This window comes from Crocodylus porosus, unplaced genomic scaffold (genome assembly GCF_001723895.1).
Source record: "Crocodylus porosus isolate Cpor-Errol unplaced genomic scaffold, CroPor_comp1, whole genome shotgun sequence".
Taxonomy (NCBI): Eukaryota; Metazoa; Chordata; order Crocodylia; family Crocodylidae; genus Crocodylus; species Crocodylus porosus.
In genome coordinates this window covers 9,551,955-9,575,388 of record NW_017728926.1, presented here as the reverse complement: position 1 = coordinate 9,575,388, position 23,434 = coordinate 9,551,955, and the positions used below count along the sequence as shown (strand labels likewise).

Here is a 23,434-nt window from a genome sequence, read left to right as displayed (position 1 = left end):
TGAATGGGGGACCGAAGTGGTTTTCATCCGTTCCCAGTCAAACCCAAACCTCTTGTTGTTGGCCTGGAGCTCACAGCTCTTGGCCTCATGCCTCCCTTGGTTAAAGCTCTGGCACTTGTCTGCCCTGCAGCTGTGCCCTCCGTACCTCCTCCTCGCTGCACGGATCTGGGCCGTGCTGGGATGCTGTCACTAGCCTTTTAGCCTTGTGGATGCAAGTCCTGGGCAGCACATTGCATTGTCCTTCCCCCCCACCCCCTTCTTCCATCAAACTCCTGGAGTTTCCTTGGCAACCCCCTAACACAAATCCTGACCATAAAAAAGCAGGATGAAGCAAGGACAAAGGGCAAGCTCTGGGAGTCCTTGTGCCCAGACAGCAGCGAGAGAAAAAAAGGCCTCTTCCCTTTAATCAACACCCAGGGCTGCTGCCTTTTGCTGTCCCCTCTGTTCCCATGGCAGACCACACTAAAGGAGCCCCCAGCCTGGTTTGCTCACAGAAAGCCGGGAGGCTGCCGCGCTCCTCAGTCTCCCAGCTGTTGCCATCCCAGACGGCGCGACTTGCTCTCACTCCGGACTTTGGGATTTGCACCAGTGGAAAGCGATGGCGAAGAGCAGCCCGAGGCACTGCCTGCGCCTGCTGTCCGGGTGGCTGGTGCTGTTCAGCTTTGTGGTGGTGGAGGTCTCATCCATCGAGACAGGTACTGCGGGCTTTCCAGGATGCTTCCTTTGCTCTCACGTCGCGGCCAGAGTTCAAAACCTGTAGGTTGTTTCCACCAGAAGCTTGCTGGAAGTTGAGGGTACTTTTAGGGTATTTTTCCAGCACCCTTCATTCATATGGGTGCCTAAAGGGGGTGAATAGGATATGGACTGAATGGAGAAGTTACTGCTTTGCTGCACCAAAAGGTAGCATGCTTCACATGGGGAAAGAGGAGACAACATAGCTATGCGTGGCAGTGGTCACATGTACCGGCCTCGCTGTGTGCCAGCAGTGGTTTTCCAGCTCAGGATTTGCTTTAGGCCCATGCTTTTCTGCTTGTGCCTTCTCTGCCCCCGAATGCATACAAGTGAAACCAAGGCTCAGGGAGAGTGTGACAGTGGGGGACTCATGGGGGGCATTGGTCCATCAGCTCCCGTGCTGAGGCTGTTGCAGTGGCCTGGATGGGGGGAAATAAAAGGCAAGCGACCCCAATCTTTGTTCCTGCCCAAAGCCGGAAGGCAGGGCCCGGCCAGTGGAGGTGCTGGGCCTGGACTACCCAGCACTGGATAGTGACCCCCATGGGCTCTTCCTCCACAGTGAGCCTGGTGGATTTCTGTGGCCAGACGCTCCAGGACCACGGCATGATTATCACCTCTCACCGGGACTCGCGGCGCTATTACTTCGTGGCCGTGGGCACTGATTGCCACCTGGTCATGCAGGCCGCGGCCCCCCGCGACAAGGTGCAGTTCCAGTTCCGGTTCTTCCTGGTGTACAGCCTGCTGCGCCTGCCCCTGCCCGGTGGCCCCGCACCCAGCACCACCGCCACCCTGCCACCCCTGGGCAGCCCCAGGCCACCGCAGACCCCGCCGGGGGGCGACCGGGAGCCGCCCGACCCCTGCCATGCCGGCTCCTACGTGCAGTTCTACGACGGCCGGGGACGGGCGGCCGAGCCCCTGGGGCGCCCGCTGTGTGGGAAGAGCATCCCTCGGCCTGTCCTGTCCACCGGGAACTTCCTGACGCTGCGCCTGGTGACGCGGGGCCAGCAGCCACGCGTGGACTTTGTGGGCGACTTCACGTCCTTCCGGCTGGGTAAGGGGCCTCGGCCGTGTCTGGGCAGAGCTCCCCACCGGCAGCGTGGGCTAGTAGTTAGGCTGCGAGTCAGGACTCCTGGGCTCTGTCCTCATCTCGGCCAAGAGGGTCCACAACGAGGGAGCGGAGGCCGGGACACCTGGGTCTATCGTGGGGCGGGTGCCAGGACACACGGGCTCTACCTCCAAGCCTGGGAGAGGAACGAGTCCCAGCAGTTAGAGCAGAAAGCTGGAAGTTGAGATGCCTGGGATGTGCTTTTGGCTGGGGGAAAAGGTAGTGGGGGAGAACAGTCAGGACTCCTGGGTCCCATTCCTAGCCTCACGTGTCCATGGGAGGTGGGGTCCTGCCCCGGGCGAGGGCAACCAGGGTGCATTGCTGCCATGCCTGTTGCAGGCTTCAACATGTCGGGGTGCGGGCAGGAGCCCTATTTCCCCTGCCGCAATGGCAAGTGCATCCCCCAGAGCCTGGTGTGCGACAGCGCCGGTGTTGACAACTGCGGGGATGGCTCCGACCAGGCTGCCCGCCCCCCGGCCAGCTGCAAAGGTCTGTGCAGACTGCGGGCACCGTGGGAGGGTGCAGGGGCTGAAGTGTGGGCCCGATCCTGTGGGCGTGCTAAAGGCGGGGGGATGAGGCAATGGCTTGATGCTGGGCAGGGCTTGGCTCAGCCAGGGGAGGGTGAGCACGGCCTGGGTGCACATGGGCTGTGAAGCAGGGGTGCAGCTGCGACTTTTCTCCCTCTGCCCGCCCCAGGTGCTGCCCCCACCGCAGCACCTCTCCAGACTGCCGGGGCCCTGGCAGCCAGCTCCGCTTCCAGCTGTGGGAGGCCAGAGAAGAGCCAGTCCCCACCCCGGGACACCAACCTCCAGGAGGACGCTGCTGCAGGTACCTCTCGTGGGGGGCAGCCTGCCCCCGGCGCCAGGCCGCACGGGTGCAGAGCAGGGGGTAGAGGTCTGCAGAGCCCCCAGCACCCATGCAGGTGCTCAGCAGATGGTTTTTCCTGCCAGCAGCTAATCGTAGAAGCATAGACTATGAGGGTGGGAAGGGAGCTCAGGAGGGCACATCCAGTCCAACCCCTGCTCCAAGCAGGACCAGCCCCAAAACTTCCAAGGAAGGAGATGCCACCGCCTCTCTGGGCACCTCACTGTTCCTGTGCTTTACTACCCACCCTAATATCCGACCTGAACTTGCTGCGACAGGAGGCCGTTGCTCCTTGTTTCAGTCACGTCCAGCCTGTGCCACTCCTCTGCTCTGTATCCCTGGTGCCCTCCTTGGGTCACAGCCCCAAAATGCACTCTGGCACCTCTGGGACAATGCCCTCCTCCAGGCAGCACTTCATGCTCCCCCCCTTCAAATAACCCGACCTTGAGGTTAAACAGACCCAAGCCGAAACAAACCCAGCGCCGAGCTTCCTGCACAGTGCTCCCGCCTTCCTTCTGGGTCTGGCCCAACTGAGCCCTAGCGTCAGGCTGTGGCTTGTAAGATGCTTTTTCCTCCCCTTCCCTTGCTCAGGCTGCCTGTGGGCACCTTCCTCTCTGCAAGGCATCTCCTCCAGGCCCCAGAGGCTGCTCCCTGGGGCTGGGGGTGATGGAGACCCCTGGCCTCCGGGTGACCGTACCCCCTTCCCCTGCAGGTGGGCGGCTGGCTCTGCCGGCCCTCTCGGCGCTGCTGGGGGCTGCTGCGGGCTCTGGTCTCCTGCTCTGGTGCTGCTGCAGCCCCGGCTGGCTCATCTGGAGACTCGGCGCCTGCCGCTTCCTGCCCGGATGCAACTCAGCCTGCGCCGCCTGCCAGCTCTGCCCGCGTAGCTGCGCCCGCCGTGGCAAGGTGGCCCCACGCCACCTGCCTGCCTGACTCCTCTGCAGCCGGGCCCTGCCCTTCGGCCCCTCTCCGCAGGGCGTGAGCCCTGCTGGGGCTGGGGACACCAGGCATCGCCCTCAGCGCTTGCCACCCTCACACCCTCTCTGGCCGGCATGTGCTCTTTTCCCATCACACTCCCAGAGCCCGTGGTTCCCTGCTCCATCCCACACTGCCCCCCGGCCGCTGTACCACCGGGCTGGCAGGGCTGCGGTGCCAATGAGGGGCTCCGGTGTGGGGTCTCGGGTGAGCTGCCTCCTGCCACAGGGCCCTGGGGAAGGAGGGAGCCGGACCCCACCCCGGACTGTCTCCCTCAGCAAGCAGGATCCTTGGCCAGCAGTGGGGACATGACCAGGGCTGGGCGCCTGTGGTGAATAAAGCAGCTGTGTCCAAAGTGTGTTTGCAAAGCAGACCCCGCGGTGCAGCAGGGAAGCCGTCACCCAGCAGCCACGTTTCCAGCATGCCGGGACAGGGACAGCATCCGCGAGTCGTGGGGCCAAGCCTGGGGGTCCCAAGGCAGCCAAGCAGGGCACCCTCGCTTCGTGCCCTGGGGGCAGAGCGGCCCCTGGACTGGGTCACGCAGCACCAGGGAGGGGCGAGGTCCCGAGGAGTAGTGGCAGCTCCGCACCCCCACGGGGTCCCAGCCAGCACTGGGGCAAGGGCTGAAGGGCAGGCGGCGTGGGGGGCTTGTCTCCTAGCTGGATGCCCCCAGCTGGGCCGGGGTGCAAGGAGCCCACGGGATGGGCACTGCGGGGGGTGGAGTGCTGGGCAGCCCCAAAGCTGGGGGTGGGAGCTATGAGGCCGACACCTGGGGCAGAAGTCAGTCCCCCGTCCCGGTGCCTCCAATGCTGATGGTGGAAGCAGAGGCGGTGCAGGTCTGCGAGACGACGCTCGGTTGTTACTTGTCGTTTAATAGGAAGCCAACGAGACAGCATGGCCGGGTGCGACCTGAGCAGAGCGGGCCCCCAGCCCCCCATCCCCGCGGGGCCGTTTGTGCCAGGCATGGCTCGGCTCGGCTCGCACGGGCGGGAGCCCAGCACCTTCCCGGCCCCTTGGCGCACCCCAAAGCCGAGGCTGCGTTGCTGGCGTCTGGTCTCCAGGTTTCCCCGCATCACATCTCTTCTGCCCACGGGCCAGGGTCTCCCCACCGCTTTGTCGGCTGGGCCATGTCTCATCATTGCAAGTCACTTGGAGGCACGAAGGAGCCTCCCGGGGGCACGAGGTTCCCGGGCCCGGGCTGTGCTGGGAAGCTGAGCCCGCGGCACGTGCTTCCGAACGAAGGGGAGGTCTGGAGGCGGCCGGAGCCAGAGGAGGCTCTGGGGAGGAGTGGTGGGGATTGTCCTGGATCCAGGAAGGCACGAAGGTGAGTGTGCAGTGCCCTGAGCCTGGCGTGTCTTTGGGCTGTGCTGGCCGGAGTGGGGCCAAGGGATGTCGGATGTCTCTGCCCAGCGCCTGTGCCCCCGGGAGGGGTGTGCTGCAGAAGCCTCCTTCCCTGCCTGCTGCCCCTGCCCCAGGTTGGCGTGGAGCTGTCCAAGCTGCCAGGATTTGGCCTTCGTCCCCTGACACTGGACAGTCCAGGGGGTCCCGTTATGCTCCTGTGGCAGCCCGGTGATGGCATGCAGCAAAGCCAGCTGGCCCCTGCTCCCTCCTGCGTGCCACAGAGCAAGAGGGGGCAGGGGGAGGCTTCTCCATCCATGGGGCCCAGCCGTGGCCGAGTCGGTGGCCAGAGGCTCTGCGGGGCCCAGTGCGCCTGGGGCACCGGGTGCTCGAGGGCGGCGGTGATGAACACGGCCCCCTCCCCTGCTGGGGATTTGGTTTTTTTTTTTGGTAGCAGCAAAGCACCATTTTCCTCTTTGTTTCTTTACAAAAAAAATTCATCAGCATCAAAATAATAAGAACAGGCATCTGTGGGGGGCCGTGGCCGGGGGAGTGGCAGGCCAGGCCTACGAGGGGCACTCCCGGGTGTTGGTGCCGGCCTCCACGTGGTGCTGCAAGTCGATGGGCTGTGGTGGCTGCTGGCCCGGCCTCTCGTTCATCAGCACCAGGTTCTTGATGCAGCCCGTGATGCCCGAGGTGAACTTGCCCGTGGTGAGGGTCTGCACGGCCGGAGCACCTCCTGCGGGCAATGGGGGGCAGTCAGCCCGCAGGGCTGGGCACAGGGGGGGAAACTGAGGCACCCCGAGGGGAAGGGATAGGGACACGCACTCACACATGCACATGCACAAGCATACACACTCACACAAACACAAACATGCATGCACATACACAAATGTGTGCATACACACACGCCTACACACGCTGATCCATTGGGTCCCTTCCGACTCTATAATCTATGAATCTATGTACACACGCTCACACAAACGCTCATGCACACACATACAAATACATACATAGGCACCCACATACATACACGCACATGCACAGACACACACACAAGCACACAAATATGTACACACACACACACATACACATGCACACAAACAGGTGTTGTGTGCCCTGCTCCCCATGCAGCCGCCCCGGCCTCACCGATGTATACGTTGCCCTTGGTGTTCACCATGATGTTGTTGCCGGGAGACTCTCCGCTCACCGGCTCCTCTCCGTCCACCTGCAGCGAGCCCTGCCGCCCTTCCCTGCAAGGGGGGAAAGGGGAGCCCTGAGACCCTGGGCATAGTGGGGGAAGAGGTGGTGCCTTCCCCTGACCCTGTGCCAGGCAGCTGAGGTCTGGCACCAAGCTCTCCGGGCACCCAGCTCCTGGCACATCCCGGCGGCCTGAGTCCCGTGCTAGTCCCTTACCGCATGGCCGTCACTTTGTGCCACTCGCCATCATTGATGGGGTCATCAGAGACGATGCTGGCCTCGCCGCTACCCAGCTGGTAGCTGCAGGGAGACACCGGGAGGGTTAGCGTGGCCCATGGGGCTGCTCCTGCCAGAGCCAGGGCGGAGGGGAGTCAGGATATGGAGTGAAGCTGGGGGCTTTGCTGGGGCAGCCTCGGGGGCTGGGGCCTGAGTGGGTCCCTGGAGATGGGCGCAGAGTGGAGGTCAGGGCACTGCTCACCTGAACACCAGGTGCCCGTCTTTGAGGCCAAGGCTGATGAAGTCCTTGGCTTTGCCGCTCTCCCCTTCCTCCTGCCGGTGAGAGAAGCATGCTGAGATTGCTCTGACCCTGGCCTGGTGCCACCTCCCCCCGCCCCGTGCCCGTGACAGTCAGGCTCAGAGCACGTGCGTGTGTATGCACACATGCATGCAGGAGCGGATCCCACGAGCGCGCAGGGGAAGGAGCCACCCTCAGCCAGCAGCAGGTACTGGATGTACTTGTGGCATCTGGTCTGGGGGCTGAGAGAGGAGTGGGGCACCATGCCGGGACAGTGGCACGTGGCATGGTCCCCGGTGCAGTCCTGTGCTGCCCCTTGCCTGCAGCCTGAGCCAGCCAGCCTGGCACGGCTCGGTAAATACCTCGCTAGTAGCATGCAGATCGAAAGCAGGCTCCCCGGCTACCTGGAGAAGAAATGGGCACAGGGCAGTTATGCAGCCACAGCATCAAAGCTGGAGTGGGGAGGACGGAGCGGCGCGGGGGGCATGTTAGTCCAGGCCAGAGCCAGGCAGCAGAGGTAGGCTTCATGCAGGCAGAGGCCAGTGGGACACGTGGCAGCTCTCCTGCCCCAGCCTGGCCATGCAATGCGGGAGGGAGCAGCCCGCGCAGGCAGTCCCATGTGTGCAGGGGCCCTGCTCATGGTCCAGCCTCGCTGCGGCAGACACCAATAGCCTGCTCCATGTGCACGATGCTGCTGCTTTTCTATGCCAGCCGGGCTCCAGGCAAGCAGTACCCCCACCCCCTAAGCCCCTCCAAAGCCAGCTCTGCACCCTTGAGAGCCCTGTTTTAGCAGGGAAGTCCTTGCCTGCATCCACCAACCTGCCTTGCCCCCCTGCTCACTGGCTCCTAATGCCAGACTCATGCCCCAGCTCTCCCTCAGCTCCCTTGTGCTGGCAAAGCCAGTCCCAGCTGCTGGGGCAGGCCAAGCCTTTCTGGCTCCTGTCTCGGCCCCGCTGCAGAGGGTGCTGGCTCCCGGCACCAGCACATGGCACTGAGCCTGCCCCAGCGCCGTGTCAGGGCCCCATGGACTCACCACACCCTGCCAGAGGACCACGCCGTTGGGAGAGGTGGTGCGCACTTCCAGCTCAATGGTCTCCGGTGCCTCAGGGCGGCTGCAACGAAACAAGGCTGCGATTAGATGTTGCCGGGTGCGGGAGAGACCCCAGGTCCCAGAGCCATGCTCCCCACGCCTGCTGCAGAGAGCCTCACCCTCCCCAGATGCCACCCGCTCCTGGGCTGGGACCCCGCAGCCCGGCTCTGCCTGGGGCTCCCTGGCCTCTGCTCGCTGGACGGGGGGAACCCTTCCTGCACCCGCGCCCATCGTGGCTGGCCAAGGAAGCCAGACTGCAATGCAGGGAGCACCTCTCCTCCTCCCCAGGCTCCTGGTGCCCACTCACCTCCTGGGGAACAGGTGTCTGGGAAGCGCAAGGTAGCCACCATCATAGAAATAGGCTCCATACTGGCCCGGGGCATCTGCAGGAGGAGAGGAGGTGGTCAGGGGGTGCAGGGCAGGCGGCGTGGGTGGGCACAGCAGTAGGTTTGGGATGGCAGGCCAGGGGAATCCAGGGGAGTGGGATGGGGGCTGCTGCTGGGGCCAGGCACGTGGGTGGGATCTGCAGGATGCCAGCTCCAGGCACTTGACCATGGGGCTTAGAGAAGGGGGAGGCCAGGCTCTGTGCCATGGGAAGGCGGGTACTGTACCGTTGCCCCCACTGCCCTCGGGGAGCCACTCCTGGTCCAGCTTCTGCAGCGCCAGGCCTGCAAGGGCAAGGGACGGAGACGTGCGTTAGGGATGGTGTGGGCACGGCATGGTCATCCTGGGGGGCCCCTGGGCACAGGGTGGGGTGGCGGAGCAGGGGCCCTTGCCTGTGGGTGCCCTTCCTCATGGGGCTCACTGCTAGCCGATGAGCCGCCCCCCAGCCCCAGCCTGTAAGACACGGTCCCCTCAGCCACACCTCCCCTGACAGCCCCTACCTAGGTGCCTACTGCACCCAACGCCCCAGACACCCTCTCCCACCTGCTCCAGCTCCTGCAGTCCTCTGGGGCTGAGTCCGCCCCAGTGAACACCCCTGGGCACTGCCCCCCACCTCACTGCCCACAGCCCTTGTGCCCTGGCGCCTACTCTGCTCGCAGTACGTCCCCACGAAGCCGTCTGGGCATAGGCATCGGCTCGCCTTGCACGTCCCACCGTTCAGGCAGGGGTTGCCCAGCAGGCACGGGTCGTCGGCCAGCTCGCAGCGGTCACCTGTGAGGAAAGGCTGGCTGAGCCCCGGGTCACTGTGCCGGCTCGCAAAACATGTACATGTACGCACAGGTATATGCACAAACCACGCATGTGCACCTACATATAGGCACATGCACAACTGGACACACATGCATGCATACATGTATGCACAAGTGTATGCATACAGGCATGCACAGACACACCCACACACATACACGTATGAACAAAATTTGCATACATGCATGCACACCCATGCGCACACACGCACACAAGTGTATGTATACAGACACCCACATACATACATGTATCCCCCCGACACACATACGCACAAGTCTATGCATACAGGCAAGCACACACCCATGCACACACCCATGCACAAATATATGCATACAGGCATGGACACATACATACATGCATGCATGCACATACAGATGCATGCACACATACACATAACGTGCACGCACACACACACACACACACACACATGCAGGCACACACTGCCTCTGCAGCATGCCCCCAGCCTGGGGCGCGTCCAGCCCTGCTGGCACCAAGCCCCTGCCATGGGGCAGTCACACCCTGACCAGGTCTCAGAGCAGTGGTCTACAAGGGGGGCCCCAACCCAGCCCCCGCAGCTGGGAGGGCCCCAAGCTGCTCTGGTGATGCCGGCACAGCCTGCCGCGCGCACCCGGGTCCCACGCTCACCGTGGAAGCCGTCCTGGCACAGGCACTGGAACTCGTACTCGCCGGTGGGCAGGCACTTGGCGCCGTGCAGGCAGGGCCGGCGGTCGCAGGGCGAACTGTCGTAGCACTGCGCCACACTCCGGCTCTCCTGGAAGCTGTACGAGATGTCCACCCTCTTCCCGTTGATGGACACCTGTGGGGCAGGGGTGCCACGTCACCCACACCTGGGCCTGAGCCAGACAGACCGCAGGTCCCTTGGCCTGTCCAGGGCCAGGGCCCAGGACTGGGGCAAGAACCCATGTACCAGGCTCCCAGCCCTGGCCGGGAGGAGAGGGACCTGCCCCATCGGGCACCAAATGCCCACGTCCATGCTGGAAGTGGAACCCAGGAGTCTGCGTTCCCCACAGCCACCCCACTCCCCGCCCAGAGCCGGTGCCGACCCCAAGAGTCTGGGGCCCCCGCTGTCCCCGCAGAGCGCCCGTCCCTCGGGGGGCAGGGGGCCAGCCTCACCTCGCCCACACAGCCGTGGAAGTGGGCGCTGATATTGGCGGCCACAGGCAGCACCACAGATGGGTCCACCCCACCCAGGAACATGGGCGTGCGCAGGTTGAGGCCTTGGCTCTTGCCCGGTGACGACCGCTTCACCGGCCGGCCACCGTCCACCACGAGGGTGCCATCCTTACTGCTGCGCTCTGCCGAGACCCGGTGCCAGCGGCCCAGGGCGAGGGGCTCCATGCTCTGCAGCACGGCCATGCCTACAAGAGAGAGTGCACGGGGAGACGGTTTTTTTTTTTTTTTTTTTTCTGTTTTTTTTGCACCGGTCCTGGAAGCACTGCCATACCAGGTCAATGCATGGAGTGGATGGAGCACGCTCCGGTTCCACCACCCAATACCAAAAAGAATCTGCCTGGGGAGCTCGCCTACGTGGTCACGCTGCTTCCCCTGCCAGGTAAGTATGCCTGGCTCAGGCCTGCCAGAGCCCTGGCACCTCACGGCAGCTGGCACGCTCAGGGCCATGTGCTCCCTGCACTGTGGCCACCAAGGAGGGACCTGTGAGCGGGCATCCAGGGGCACTGTGTGCCAGGGAGAAATGGAGCCAGATCCATGCCAGGGGGCATGGAGGGCTAGCTCCTTCTCCCTTCTGCCCCAATCTGCAGCAGGACACTGGACCTCATGGACCTGGGGTCTGACCCATCTGGGGCAGTTTTTATGAGGGTGCTACCGAGCTACACAGCATTCCCCGCTCCAGACAGCAGGTGTGATGGGCATGCTGGGTCTGGGCACCTGGGGCACGAAGCTCTTGTTGGCTGGTATGCACCGTCCCAGCTGTGCGGGCTGAGCCCTACCTGAGCCCAGCTCGTAGAGAAACTGCAGGCGCCCGGCAGCCATGGCGAGCGAGACGAAGTCTTCCACGGGGCCGCCCTTGCCTGCGCTGAAGAAGATGAGGCCATCGGGCGACAGCGGCTTGAACTCGGCATCCACCCGCAGCTCGTAGTGGATGTTGGTGAGGGGCGGGTACGAGATGAAGGCGTCGCGCCCGTTGAAGAAGGGGGCGGTCACCATGACCCCTGCGGGCACGGGGAAGGAGGGTGGTTACCTGAGTGGCCCGCTCCGCCCCGGCTGCCCGCACCGGCCCCGCACGCACCTTCCATGCACTTCTCGCCTGTCTTGCCCAGGTGGCAGCGGCAGGTGTAGCCCTGCCCATCCGCTCGGTTAATGCAGGTGGCGTCCGGTCCGCAGGCCTCTGCGGGGGGAGACGGTGCCATTTATTATCAAGCTGCTGCTCTGGGCGTGGGGTTGACTTTGGGCTGTCCCATGGGAGGGGATCCTGCAGCCCAGGCTGGAGGCAATTCTCCACCCAGCCCCAAGCCCAGGCTGGAGACCTGGCCCCCGGCAGGGCTCGGTACAGCGGTGGAGCAGGGGTTGCCCGGCGGGGGTACCTGGGTGGCAGTGCAGGGCCTGCGAGTGCTCGCAGTTGCTGCCAGTGAAGCCCTGCGGGCAGTGGCAGACGTAGCTGCTGCTCTCCGAGTCCCTGCAGACACCGCCGTTCTGGGAAGGGCCGAGCAGAGGGTTAGAGGGTCTGCCTGGGGGGCACGGTCCCCACCGCCCCCGTGCCGGCGCACGTTACCTGGCATGGCTGGTCCCTGCAGGTGGGGCAGCTGGTGACGCCGTGAGCTGGCAGGTCCAGGTCCCTGAAGATCACCTCTTCGCCCTGGATCAGCAGCTGGCGCACGCAGCCTGCGAAGAGGGCAAACGGGGCTGGTGAGAGGCCCGGGGGCACCTCAAATGCATGCAGGTAGCGGGGCAGGGAGTGCGGGGGCCACGAACATGTGAGTGGTGCTCGGCAGGGCAATGCACAACCTCTCCCAGAGACATGCTGCCCTCACATGCATGCAGGCACACACAGGCTCGGCTGGGCCCTAGCATGTGGGCACCAGGGCTGGGCTGCACGGGGAACACTCACCGATGAAACCGCTGCTGAGGCCGGTCTTGGCGACGGCGGCGTAGCTGGGATACCCGCCCAGGTACAGCTCCTCGTTCAGATCCAGCCCCTGGAACTTGCCCTGCGCGTACGAAGAGGGTCGGGGCTGTGGCCTGAGGACCCTCCATGTCCCACTCGAGTTGCAGCAGCAATGCCAGCCTGCCCCTGGGTCCCCGCTTCCCTGTGGGGCTCGGCTCCAGGCCTGCTGGGCATCTTGGGGCAGTGCCAGGCCCCCTGCTCACCTGCGAGGTGCCGTTGACGGGTGGGTGGTCGTCCAGCACGAGGGAGCCCTGGGTGAGGTTGCGGTACAGCCGCACCGTGTGGAACTCCCCCAGCCGGATCGGCGTCGGGTGCCGGATCGTGGCCATGCCCGAGCCGGCATCGAACCTGCAATTTCAAGCCTGTCAGGGCTGTGGAGGCCAGCGGGGACGTTCTCCCTCCTTTGCCTCGCCCCCACGCTCAGAGCCCAGCCCTGCGTGCACCAGGACCCCCCAGACAGCACCAGGAAGCAGGGTTTGGAGGAGCCCCGTGCCAGTCGGGGGGCTCCGCGGGCCCAGGCCTTGCCCGTGGTGCGGGGACACGGCCAGGTCTCACCTGAATTCTGGCCGGCCGCCCACCAGGCCGAAGGACACGAAGTCGGCACCGGTGCTCTTCTTCTGCCCGTTGTACAGCAGCATCCCTGCAAGAGCAGAGGGGTGAGCCTGGCGGCAGTGCCACGGCCAGGCACGGGCCTGGGGGCAGGTGGCAGCTACAAGCACCCTGGTCCCTGGGACCTGCAGGAGCCCTGGCTCCTGGGCCAGCCTGGGACCCACGCATGGCTCTCTGCAGCCGGGGCCAGAGGAGCCGCTCCACCCGTACAGCAGTAGTAGGCTTCTATCTTCTACCAGCGCAGGCAGACACACACCACACTCAGCCAGGTCTCCCCAAGCAGACCCAGCCCGCTGCTTCTGCCCACCCCCAGGCAGCGCTGATTAGGAGGCGACCCCCAGGCCAGCAGCCCGATGGCACGGCCCGGGCACCCCGTGCCTCGGCGTGATGTCACTGCTTGTGACATCACGGGACGGAGTTAAGCACAGCAAGACAGGGATGGCCCCAGCTGCAAGGAGTTAGGCATCCTGGCCCGTGCTGAGGCCTCGCTGGTCCTGGGCACTTGGTTAGTCTGGGCTGGGCTGGTGGATTTAACGCGACCCGATGGGGTGCACGGGGCGTGGGCACACCCCTCCCCGAGCCAGCCCCCCGGGCAGCGGGGAAGAGGCGGCAGGCAGAGCTTACCTGAGTACAGAATGAGAGCTGGAGGGGAGAGGGGTATGGACAGAACAGATGGAGGAGGACAGACAGGCAGAGAGAGACAGAGTGGGGGGCCAAGACGGAGAGAAAGGAGGAAAATCAGAATGGGTGAGTGAGAAACACGGGCTTGATCCGCCTGTCTCTGAGAGGGGACGCTGCCACGGGCGGGGGGAGCTTGTGAGATGGGGGCTCAGAGGAGCCAGGGGCTCTCCCTCCCTCCTGGGGCACAGGCTGGTGGCCTGGACCCGTGCTGGGCAGAGGGTCTCCGCTTACCATCGGCGATGTCCGGCCGGAAGGTGATTTGGATCTCAAACTTCTTGTAGGCGTCCTTGATGGTGGGCAGGGGCAGGTAGGACTGGGGGCTCTGCGTGAAGTAGGGCACCACCCGCTCTGCAATTGGGGGGAGACAGTGAGCTGCAGCTAGGGCTGGTGCCCGTCGGGTTTGGGGCCCCGTTGCACAGGGCAGCTCTGTGCCCGGGGACCACGAGGACTCGTTACCTCCATGCCAACCTCCCCTGTCCCTGCCATGCAGACCAATGCGCTGGCCTGGCCACGGCCGCACTAGCAGGGGCAGGATGGAGATGGACCCGGCTGTGAGCAGTTCCCCGGGAACAGCCACGCTGCAGCCGGCGGAGCGGGGAGAGCACGGCCACAGCTGCCAGCACCACGCTGGGTCCTCAGCACCTCCCGGAGTAGCTCCCGTGGCTGCACCCCACGGGCCTCAGCCGGCTTGGCAGCGACCTTGCTGTCCTTGGCTGGGAGGGCAGCATCCGCTGCGTGTGTGGGAGCACGGCTGGGGAGGGGTGCGGAGGAGGGGGCAAGGGCCGTGTCCCAGTCGGCGCCAGGGGCTCACGCGTCGCCCCAGCGCACTCACCTTGGACCTTGAGCATGGAGATGGCCGTCACCTTCCCCTGCCGGTTGGAGGCTGTGCAGATGTAGACCCCCGCGTCTTCCGGCTTGACGGAGGGGATGGTCAAGATATTGTTCTCCAGCTGGACGCCTTCGGGGAGGTCTCCCTGCAGCTGAAACCCAACACCGGAGCAGGAAACTGTCACCACCCCAGAACCACTGATGGCGGTCCCCATGGACAAGGCGAAGGCTGTCACTGTGTCTCTACAAACCCAACTCCTTCTACCCTCCATCTCTCCCCTACCCCCCTGCCCCTGTGCCCAGCCCGTGCCATCTGGCCTGGGGACAAACCCTGCTGGCACCTCCTCTGGGAGGCTGTGCACTTACCTTGGTCCACTTGATCTCTGGGATGGGGAAGCCAGTAGCCAGGCAGGGGAACACGGCTGTGGACCCCACGGCCACCTCCTTCATCTCCGGCTGGGCGGCAATCTGGGGGACAGCTGCAGGGAGGGAATGGCGCTCTTCAGGCCTTGTGGGGCAAGCAATCGTGCACCCCCTCACCGCATCGCCAGGGCCTCTCTGCTTACACTGGACGTGGAGGATGACATGAGACTGCACGGTGCCCACGTCGTTGGTGGCAGTGCAGCGGTACTGCCCTGCGTCCGACTGCTCCACCCGCTCGATCTTCACCGTCCCGCCGCTGACGGCGATGTCGGGGCGCAGGCGGCCGCCCACCTTGCTCCAGGTGACGTGTGGCTTGGGGTCCCCAGTGGCCAGGCACTCGAACTCCACCGTGCTGCCCATCAGCACCGTCTGCACCAAGGTGCGGATGTTGATCATCACCTTGGGCAGCGCTGCGGGGGAGAAGGCAGAGCGGTGAGCGGGCGGCCGAATCTCCACGCGGCCCCAGGGAGCCGGGTCAGCCTCCCGGGGCCGGGCCTCCACTTACCCTGGATCACCAGCTTGGCACTGTGCTGGGCCTCCCCGGAGGGGCTGCTGGCCCGGCAGGTGTACACACCCTGGCAACTGCGGTCCAAATTCGGGATCCTGCAGAGAACCAGCAAGGGAACGGGCTGGGTCCTGTGCACCTGGCTGCCAGCCCTTCACCCTGTGGCCATGCCACGCTCCCAGATCACTGGCGTTGCAAGGAGCGGTGACCCCCCATTGCTCACAGTGCCCCTGCCAAGCCTCTGCCAGCCCCCCTCATGAACACAAGCCCATGGGACAGCCCACCCCGAGGCAGCAGTCTCGCAGCTCCTTACCGTAGCACCCCGTTCGTCACACTGTGGCCGGCCGGCAGCTCCCCGTCCTCCTTGAACCACTCGATCTGCGCCTGTGGGTCCCCGGTGATGGTGCAGGTGAACTCGGCCGTGCCACCCACGCCCTTCGTGTCCACGCGTGGGGTCACGTGCACGGATGGGGGGCCCCCGGATACTGGTGGGGCGGCACCTCCTGTGGGGTAGAGACTCCAAAGCTCCAGCCATGGACACCCCCCCGGGTGAGGAGATCTGCCCCAGGGCCGGTGTGCATTGCACTTGGCCATGGAGGTGCTCCCCACGCACACTTCTGCAGCACAGAGCTTCTGCTCTGGGGCTGCTGCCATCCCTCAGGAGCCCCGGGCCCGGCTTGTTCCCCCAGGGCCTGGAAAGTGGCTCTTAGCTCTTGACTGCCAGCATGCAGTGTGACCCCCCCCGGACCTGCATCTCCACCCCTGCCTTGCTTTGCATGTGTAGGCGTGTGCATGCATACGCACGTTTTTGCACATACAGGAGTGTGCGTGCATGTGCGCATGCATGAATTCATGGTTGCATGTGTGCATAAATGCATATGTGTGCACCATGTGCCCACATATGGATGTGAGTGCATATGTGCACTTGTATCTACATGCACGTGGGTATGTACGCGTGTGTGAGGGGGCCACAGGGGGAAACCAAGCCAGACAAAGCCGGAGGCAGCAGTGTCCTTCCAGCCCACGCACGACTGACCGGGTTTAACAATAGTGTCCTTCCAGCCCACCTCATGCCTGGGGCGGGCAGGACATTTCCCTGGGGTCTGATCATGTCTTGTGGGGGCTGGGCTTGGGAACGCCGTCACTGCTGCTGCCTGGGGCTGCTGTCACGGTATGCTCACCCCCACTCTGGGGGTCCTGCTCCCCTGACACCTTTCCCACCCATTCTCCAAGACTGTCGGTACCAAGGCCTGGAGCCGCCCTCTCCTCGAGGCTCGGACCCCAAGAGCCTCCCCAGGGGCCTGACCATGTCCGAGCCCCTTCCCCAGGACAGAGGAGCAGGTGGAGGCCCCAGCTCAGGTGCTCACCCTGGACGCTGACCCTGGCGATGGTCTCTGCGGAGCCCACCCTGTTGCTGACGACGCAGCGGTAGGTGCCCGTGTCCTCGGGCTGGGCCGGGCTGATGCGCAGGATGCTGTCCCGCAGCGTGGCACGGTCCGAGAGGAGGCCGTTGACTTTGTCCCACTGGTAGCGCAGAGGTGGCGTGCCGTGGGCCAGGCACTTCAGCTGCACCGTCTCGCCCGCTCGCACCGAGCTCTCGTCGGGCAGGCTGGTGGCGTAGGGCGGCACTGGGGAAGACAGGCACCATGAGGGGTCCCTTTGGGGTATGGGACCTGCCTCCCCCTACATTACACCACCAGGCATGGTGACAGCATGAGGCTAAAGGTCAAGTGCACTCAGCCCCCATGTCTTTCCCTGGCAGACCCTGGCCGCATCTCACTTTCCACATCCAGCGCGACGAAGGCCTCGGAGAAGCCGGCCGCGTTGCTGGCGTTGCAGATGTACTGCCCGGAGTCCTGCTGCGCCGCTCGTGGGATGACCAGGGTGTTGTTCATCACTTTGTGCTGCCAGGGCAGCGGTGCCCGCAGCTTGGACCAATGGATGCTGGGGGCTGGCTCACCTGCAGGGAGAGAGGCAGGTCGGAGTCGCCCGCTAGCCAGGCTGTGGTGGCCGGCAGCATGGCATGGCATGGCACGGCACGGCACCCCCCAAGATGGGCAGCCATGCACGTCTCCAACACACCAGGTCTCTGCAAGGTGCAGGGATGGACATGGATAGACAGAGGGGGCAGGGACGGGGACAAATGCACAGACAGACCCACTGCAGAGGGGCACGCGGAGGTGGATCAAGGGCTGGGATCTGGCCCGGCTCACACTCACGTACCCGTGGCAGAGCAGTGCAGCGTGGCTGTCTCTCCGGCCACCACCGTCAGCGTGGGCTCCACCGTGACCTCAGGGGCACCCGGGGTCCTGTGGGCAGCTTGCACGGTCACCTCCACCTCCACCTGGGCAGAGCCCACGGGGTTCTGGGCCACGCACACGTACGTGCCGGCGTCCTCAGGCTTCACAGGCGAGATCTGGGGGCGCAGAGATGTGGGGGCGTGATGGCTCAGCCCCTTCCTGCTCAGCAGGGCCACTGGCCCAGGAGCCAGGACTGCAGCTGGGATAGCCACCCTGGCTCCTCTGCTGCTGGCCCCTCCATGCCCCCAGGGAGCAGGGCAGGACAAGGGTGCTCTGTGGCTGCAGCCATGTGTCCTGCTGCCCCAGGTACCCCCGGACCGTGGGTGCGCGAGGGGTGAAGGTCCATGGGGCCCAGCTCACCTGCAGCACGGCTTGGCTCTCCAGGGGCAGCAGCATCTGGTGCTCGAGCTTCTGCTGCACGCCCAGCCGGCTCCAGCGGACCAGGGGGCGGGGGTCGCCCCGGCCGAGGCACTCCAGGCTGAGGGACTTGCCCACCTTTACTGTCACGGGGCCCTCGGGCATCACGGAAACCGTGGGGGACTCTGCAGGGAGGGAGGTGTCAGGGAGTCCGCAGGCAGCAGCCGGGGCCAGCCGGCACCGGCTGTGGCGTCTCCGGGGCTGCGAGCTGGGCCCCGGGCTTCCTCAGCCACTGCTCACCTTGCACCACGAGACTGACCACGCTGCTGGCTATCCCAAAGCGGTTGGAGGCCACGCAGTGATAGGTGCCCTGGTTGCTGACGCGAGCCTGGGAGATGGTGATCACCGAGCCGTTGGGGCTGATCTTCACGTTGTCTGGGGAGGCAGAGACGCCGCTGAGCCAACCCCTGCCCTGGCCACAAAGTGCCTCTGGGGGAGGCTTAAAACCCCCTGACACAGGGAGCAGAAAGCAGGGCAGGGGGCAACCAACAGAGCCCAGAAACCTGGGAAACCCGGGAGCAGAGCACAGGCATCGCTCCACCTAGATCATCCCTGAGCAGGGCCTGAACACCCCCAGGGATGGAGGGTCCCCCCTTCCCTGGGAAGAAACTTTTCTAACAGCCCGGCTGGAGGGGGGAGCCAGGGCTGGGGTAACTCGGAGCTCCCCGGCAGCCAGTGCTCCTGCAACATGCCCCGCAGGCGTCCCTTGTGCAAAGCCACCCCTGTCCCCTGGGGCGCTGGCGCTGAGCGGCTGCGGGGCTGGCAGGGACAGCCCCAGGGCATGCCGTACCTTGCAGCTGCAGGCCGGGGGCCATCCTCCAGGTGATGTTGATGGGCCGCGCGCCGTTGTGGATGCGGCACTTGAAGGACGCATCCTCGCCCTGGCGCACGGTGGTGCTGTGCGGGTCGATGGAGATGATGGGGCTCTGCAGGCCTGCGGGGGGGAGGCACTGGGGTAATGCCAGGTCAGGAGTCCCCGGAGCCCACGTCTCCACTCTCCTGCCCACCACCCACTGGACTCACGGTAGCCAGAGCCATCACCAGAGGAGACGGAGATGGTGATGGAGGCCTCCTGGGAAGCGGCACCGCTGCTGACCCGGCAGACGTATTCGCCCGAGTCGGCCACGGAGACCTGGGCCAGCCGCAGCCAGGAGCCGGAGACCTGCAGGAGTCCGTGAAGGCTCAGCCTGGGGACAGTCGCGGCAGGGAGTCCTCCCCCCGCGACACCAGAGCTGCGGACCTGACCCCCTGCCCGTGGCTCCTGCGTCTGGGCGGCCACGAGGAGCCCTGCCCTGCTCAGGCCCAGGGACACGCCGGTGCTGGGAGCACCCTGTCAGTGGGAAAAGGAGGGGTGGACGGCGCGGCCCCTACCTGGTGTTTTGCCGGGAGGGAGCCATCGCGCTTGTACCACGTGACGCGGGGCTGGGACTGGCCGGCCACCACGCAGCTCAGGTCCACGGTCTGTCCTTCGACAACGGAGGATGACGAAGCCTCAACCCGGACGGGGGGCGTGAAGCCTGAGGCTGGGGGCGGAAGCAGGAGGGTTAGACCTGGCGCGCGCAGCTGAGAAAGGGGGGGGAAGCGGTTTCTGAAGGGGCAGGTGCAACCCATGCAGACCCCACAGGGCCCCTGAGATGACCCAGACAGTGGGATGGGTCCCTCAGCACCGCGAGCATGGCCCCTGTCTTGCTGGGTGCAGGCACGTTCCCCTTGGCTCAGTTGCACCCGCCCCCCAGCGAGCCCCCGGGAGCCCCCGACGCCGTCTCTGCCGGGCTGCTTGCAGAGGAGCTGGCGGTCCTGGAGGGACGCACCCCTGGGCCCTGCCACGGAGCACAACCGACTCCCGGGGAAGGGACTCGCCCCAGGCCCCACCCCGAGGCTGTAGCAGAGCAGAGCGACAGAGGCGGGCCAAGGATCTCCCTCCCCACCACCGGGACCGCACGCTGAGCTGACTTACGGCGGGAAGGGCTGGCGTCGTCCTCGATGGTGACGACGAGAGCGGCCTCCCGCGTGACACCGCCAGCACTGGCGCGGCACACGTACTCGCCCGAATCGGCCGAGGAGACCTGGGGGATGCGCAGGTGGGAGCCGGAGACCTGAGGGGAGCAGCGGTGGTCAGGAGAGAGCCGGGGACCGGGAGCTGAGAGTCCTGTTCACCCTCCGGACCGGGGGCTGCGGACCTCTTGGCTCCGGAGACCCCAGCCGGCTGATTTCTGCTGGCTGCCATCCGCCGCCTGCCCCGGAGACCCCCACCCCGGGGCCGGCAGGGCTGGAGACTCCCGCCTCAGCTCTGCCCTGGCCTCCGTACCTGGTGGTTGTCCGGGAGGGAGCCCCCGCGCTTGTGCCACGTGATCTGGGGCTGCCCGGCCACCACGCAGTTGAGGTCCAAGGTCTGCCCCTCGGCGAGGGAGGACGAGGAGGACTCGATGCGGATGGGGTGAGTGCCGCTGGAGGCTGGGGGAGGAGAGAGGGGTGATTATATGCTGGTCAGATCCCCACCGGCTCCTGGCCTTCAAGGAAGGAGGCAGCCACTAGGCCTAACTGCCCAAGCGGAGGAGCACAACGATCTCTGCTCGGACCCCGTCTCCGGGGATCCCGTGCCCGCGGGCAGGTCTCGTGCCTGCACGCTGCCCACACTCACAGTAGTAGGAGCCGGCACTGCTGGGGACGGCGATGATGACAGAGGCCTCCAGGGAGCCGGCACCGTTGAGGACGCGGCACACGTACTCGCCCGAGTCGGCCGGCGAGACCTGCAGAAGCCGCAGCCGGGAGCCCAGCACCTGCCAGGGAGAGGAGAGGTGAGGGCCCGGTGCCCGCGGGGCCAGGGCGCAGCCCCGGAGAGCTCCTCCAGCCGCCGCCCCGGGGCCTGCCCTGGCGCGAGAGTCCGCTCAGGCCTCGGATTCCCAGAGCCCCAGGCTGCTCCTGGAAGTCCCCCCCGCCCCACGGCACCAGCCGCCTCCGGTGCCCTGTCTCCGTGCCACGGCCCGGCTTCAACACACCCGCTGCCCGCGGAGGGGCTGATGGAGCCCGGACCGCCCCCAGCCCCGCCGAGCCCCTGTACCTGGTGGCCGGCTGGCAGGGAGCCCCCCCGCTTGTGCCACGCGACTCTGGGGTGCGAGTGGCCGGCCACCATGCAGTTCAGGTCCAGGGTCTGTCCCTCAATGACGGAGGAGGAAGAGGTCTCGATCCTCGCTGGCGGCGTGACGCCCACAGCTGCAAGAGGACGGAGGAGAGGGACGGAGGTGTCTCAGCACGCTGCGCCGTGCTCTGGGCTGGATCCCGCCACGGGAAGGCTCCCCGGCCCGATCCATTACTACAGGAGTTTCCCAGGTATCTGGGCCTTGCTGGTGGCCTCGTGGGGCTGGGAGGGAGCGTCCCTCCTCTCCCATCACTTGCTCCATGTGTCAGGGGGTTTCTGAGCCTCCCCCACGGCGCTGGGTCCTGCTGCAGCCCAGGCCGGCGATGGGCACGGGGCTGTGGCAATGCTGCTGCTCGCACCAACCCTGCACGGTCCTGGCTGGAGGGTTTTGCCCCTGCGCTCAGGCTCAGATCGACACTGCCGTGGGGCAGGAAGGGATTTCCCCCCTGCACAAACTGGTCCAGGCTGAGGGGGCTTGCCTTCCTCTGCTGGGGTCTCTTGAGCATCTATTAACCCCCTTGGACAGCAGTGGGATGCTGACTGCCATCGTCCCTCTGCTTTCCCTGGTGCAGGGCTGGGTGTGATGCCTGGTGCTGCGCCAGGGGTGACTGTGCTTTTGCTAAGAGGTTAGATACAGGTTTGTCTGGGCTGGTTTGCACAGGGCTGATCTTGCGTCAGGCCAGGGCTGGACCAGATGTGACCTTTGGAGGTCCCCTCCAGCCCCACTTCTCCGGGATGTTATGACCCCAAGATAAGAATCAGCCAGGGCCCCCTGCACGTATCCTCCGGGCGTGTGCCCCTCTGAGCCCGGGAGAGGGCACTGCTGGTGCAGCCCACATTCACGGTACTCACAATAGGAGCCGGCACTGCCCTCGATGGTGACGATGAGAGAGCTCTCGTGCGGGATGCCGCTGGTGACGACGCGGCACACGTACTCGCCCGAGTCGGCCGCGGATACCTGGGGGAGGCGCAGCCGGGAGCCGGAGACCTGAAGCAGGGAGAGGAGGGAGCACGGAGGCCAGGCGCGTGAGCGGAGAGAGCAAAGGGGTGGCGAGGAAGAGCCACCCTCCGCAAGGCCGGACCACCACCAGAAAGTCCTCCCAGGCCTCCCTGCCCCGCGTACCTGGTGGTTGGCCGGGAGGGAGCCCCCACGCTTGTACCACGTAACCTGGGCTGGTGACGGCCCTGCCACGATGCAGTTCAGCTCCAGCCTCTGCCCTTCGGCCACGGAGGACGATGAAGACTCGATCACCACCGGCTGGGTGACACCCGAAGCTGGGAGGGCGAGAGCGGGGAGGGTTATGGCAGGGAACCACATCTGCTACCTTGCAGCACCGTGGGAGACAGAGAGAGAGGACGCGAAACTCAGATTCAGCCCACCCTTTCTCGTGCCCCAGGAGGTGGGATCGCTCCTCAGAGAAGGGGCTTGGAGACCCAGCAAGCACAGGCCAGGCAGCATGGACCCCCCAAACCCCAACGGGCTCCTCGCGGGGCCTTCTGCACGCAGCAGCCCGGCACGGCCCCGACTCACGGTGGGACACGGCACCGCTGTGCTGGATGGTGACGAGGACGGACGTCTCCTTGGTGGCGCTGCCGGTGCTGACGCGGCACACGTACTCGCCCGAGTCGGCCGGCGTGACCTGCACCAGCCGCAGGCGGGAGCCGGAGACCTGGGGAGAGCCACGGGGAGACAGGAGGTGGGAGACGGGAAGCCGGGACAGTGCTGGATACACCCCCTGTACCATCCCGGGCTCTGGGGATTCCTCCTGTCCTCCACCCCGCAGCCCCCCCCGAGCTCCCTCGCTCACAGCTCGGGCTCCACAGCTCCCCGGGACCCCACCGCGGCCTGAGCACCGCAGGATGCGCTCTCCAGCGCATTTGCTATCTCCAGCTCCAGACTCTTCTGCTCCTTGGCCCTCTTGCAGGATGGGAAACCAGCTCCCTGCACTGTTCTGGGACTGGAAAAGGGGAGCTGTACCTTATAGACTAACTGAAGCAGAGAGGCACAAGCTGTGGTTCCCCAAAGCTCGTGCACTGCTGATTTGGTTAGTGCCTTGTGCCTGGCTCCTGAATGACACAGCTAAGGCCCTCTCTGCTTTTTGACTGTGGATGCTGCCCCGGGGACTCGGCCCCACTGCCCGGCCCCCCCCGCCAGAGCAGAGCCTGCCTTGGCGCTGGACACACACCAGCTCTCCCAGAAATGAGTGAGAACAGGAGAGCAGGATTCACACTCCAGCAGAATAGCAGAGCTCCCTCCGGCCCCACGGCCACGCAGGGAGACCCCCCCAGCCCTGCCCTGGCTTGCCTACCTGGTGCCGGGCGGGCAGGGAGTCCCCGCGCTTGTACCAGGTGACCTGGGCCGGGGACTGCCCGGCCACCAC

At 65.5% G+C, this 23,434-nt stretch overlaps 2 protein-coding genes across 2 annotated transcripts in view; one reads left to right on the top strand and one right to left on the bottom strand.

Moving 5' to 3' along the window:
* The first annotated feature begins 206 nt into the window (after window positions 1–206).
* LDLRAD2 (low density lipoprotein receptor class A domain containing 2) lies at window positions 207–4,087 on the top strand. The gene is made up of 5 exons (XM_019541392.1): window positions 207–695; window positions 1,292–1,783; window positions 2,177–2,326; window positions 2,534–2,665; window positions 3,414–4,087. Exons 1-5 carry the CDS (start codon window positions 599–601, stop codon window positions 3,629–3,631), a joined length of 1,089 nt encoding a protein of 362 aa, XP_019396937.1. The 5' UTR covers window positions 207–598; the 3' UTR covers window positions 3,632–4,087.
* Window positions 4,088–4,525: 438 nt separating this feature from the next.
* Window positions 4,526–23,434, bottom strand: part of HSPG2 (heparan sulfate proteoglycan 2) — an 85,774-nt gene continuing 66,865 nt past the window's right edge. Inside the window, 40 exon segments of the mRNA XM_019541720.1 lie at window positions 4,526–5,750; window positions 6,161–6,264; window positions 6,428–6,511; window positions 6,690–6,760; window positions 7,088–7,129; window positions 7,759–7,837; window positions 8,123–8,198; window positions 8,427–8,483; window positions 8,848–8,970; window positions 9,652–9,823; window positions 10,141–10,385; window positions 10,977–11,198; window positions 11,276–11,374; window positions 11,571–11,679; window positions 11,759–11,868; window positions 12,095–12,194; window positions 12,355–12,499; window positions 12,707–12,791; window positions 13,673–13,789; window positions 14,274–14,421; window positions 14,636–14,748; window positions 14,836–15,102; window positions 15,198–15,295; window positions 15,511–15,700; window positions 16,565–16,825; window positions 16,978–17,157; window positions 17,421–17,613; window positions 17,858–18,039; window positions 18,155–18,289; window positions 18,705–18,848; window positions 18,938–19,076; window positions 19,286–19,437; window positions 19,872–20,010; window positions 20,223–20,368; window positions 20,556–20,694; window positions 20,976–21,127; window positions 21,906–22,041; window positions 22,177–22,328; window positions 22,585–22,723; window positions 23,363–23,434. The exon segment at window positions 23,363–23,434 is cut by the window's right edge and continues 100 nt beyond it. Of these exon segments, the coding sequence (XP_019397265.1) occupies window positions 5,578–5,750; window positions 6,161–6,264; window positions 6,428–6,511; window positions 6,690–6,760; window positions 7,088–7,129; window positions 7,759–7,837; window positions 8,123–8,198; window positions 8,427–8,483; window positions 8,848–8,970; window positions 9,652–9,823; window positions 10,141–10,385; window positions 10,977–11,198; window positions 11,276–11,374; window positions 11,571–11,679; window positions 11,759–11,868; window positions 12,095–12,194; window positions 12,355–12,499; window positions 12,707–12,791; window positions 13,673–13,789; window positions 14,274–14,421; window positions 14,636–14,748; window positions 14,836–15,102; window positions 15,198–15,295; window positions 15,511–15,700; window positions 16,565–16,825; window positions 16,978–17,157; window positions 17,421–17,613; window positions 17,858–18,039; window positions 18,155–18,289; window positions 18,705–18,848; window positions 18,938–19,076; window positions 19,286–19,437; window positions 19,872–20,010; window positions 20,223–20,368; window positions 20,556–20,694; window positions 20,976–21,127; window positions 21,906–22,041; window positions 22,177–22,328; window positions 22,585–22,723; window positions 23,363–23,434 (5,490 nt within the window). The 3' untranslated portion in view covers window positions 4,526–5,577.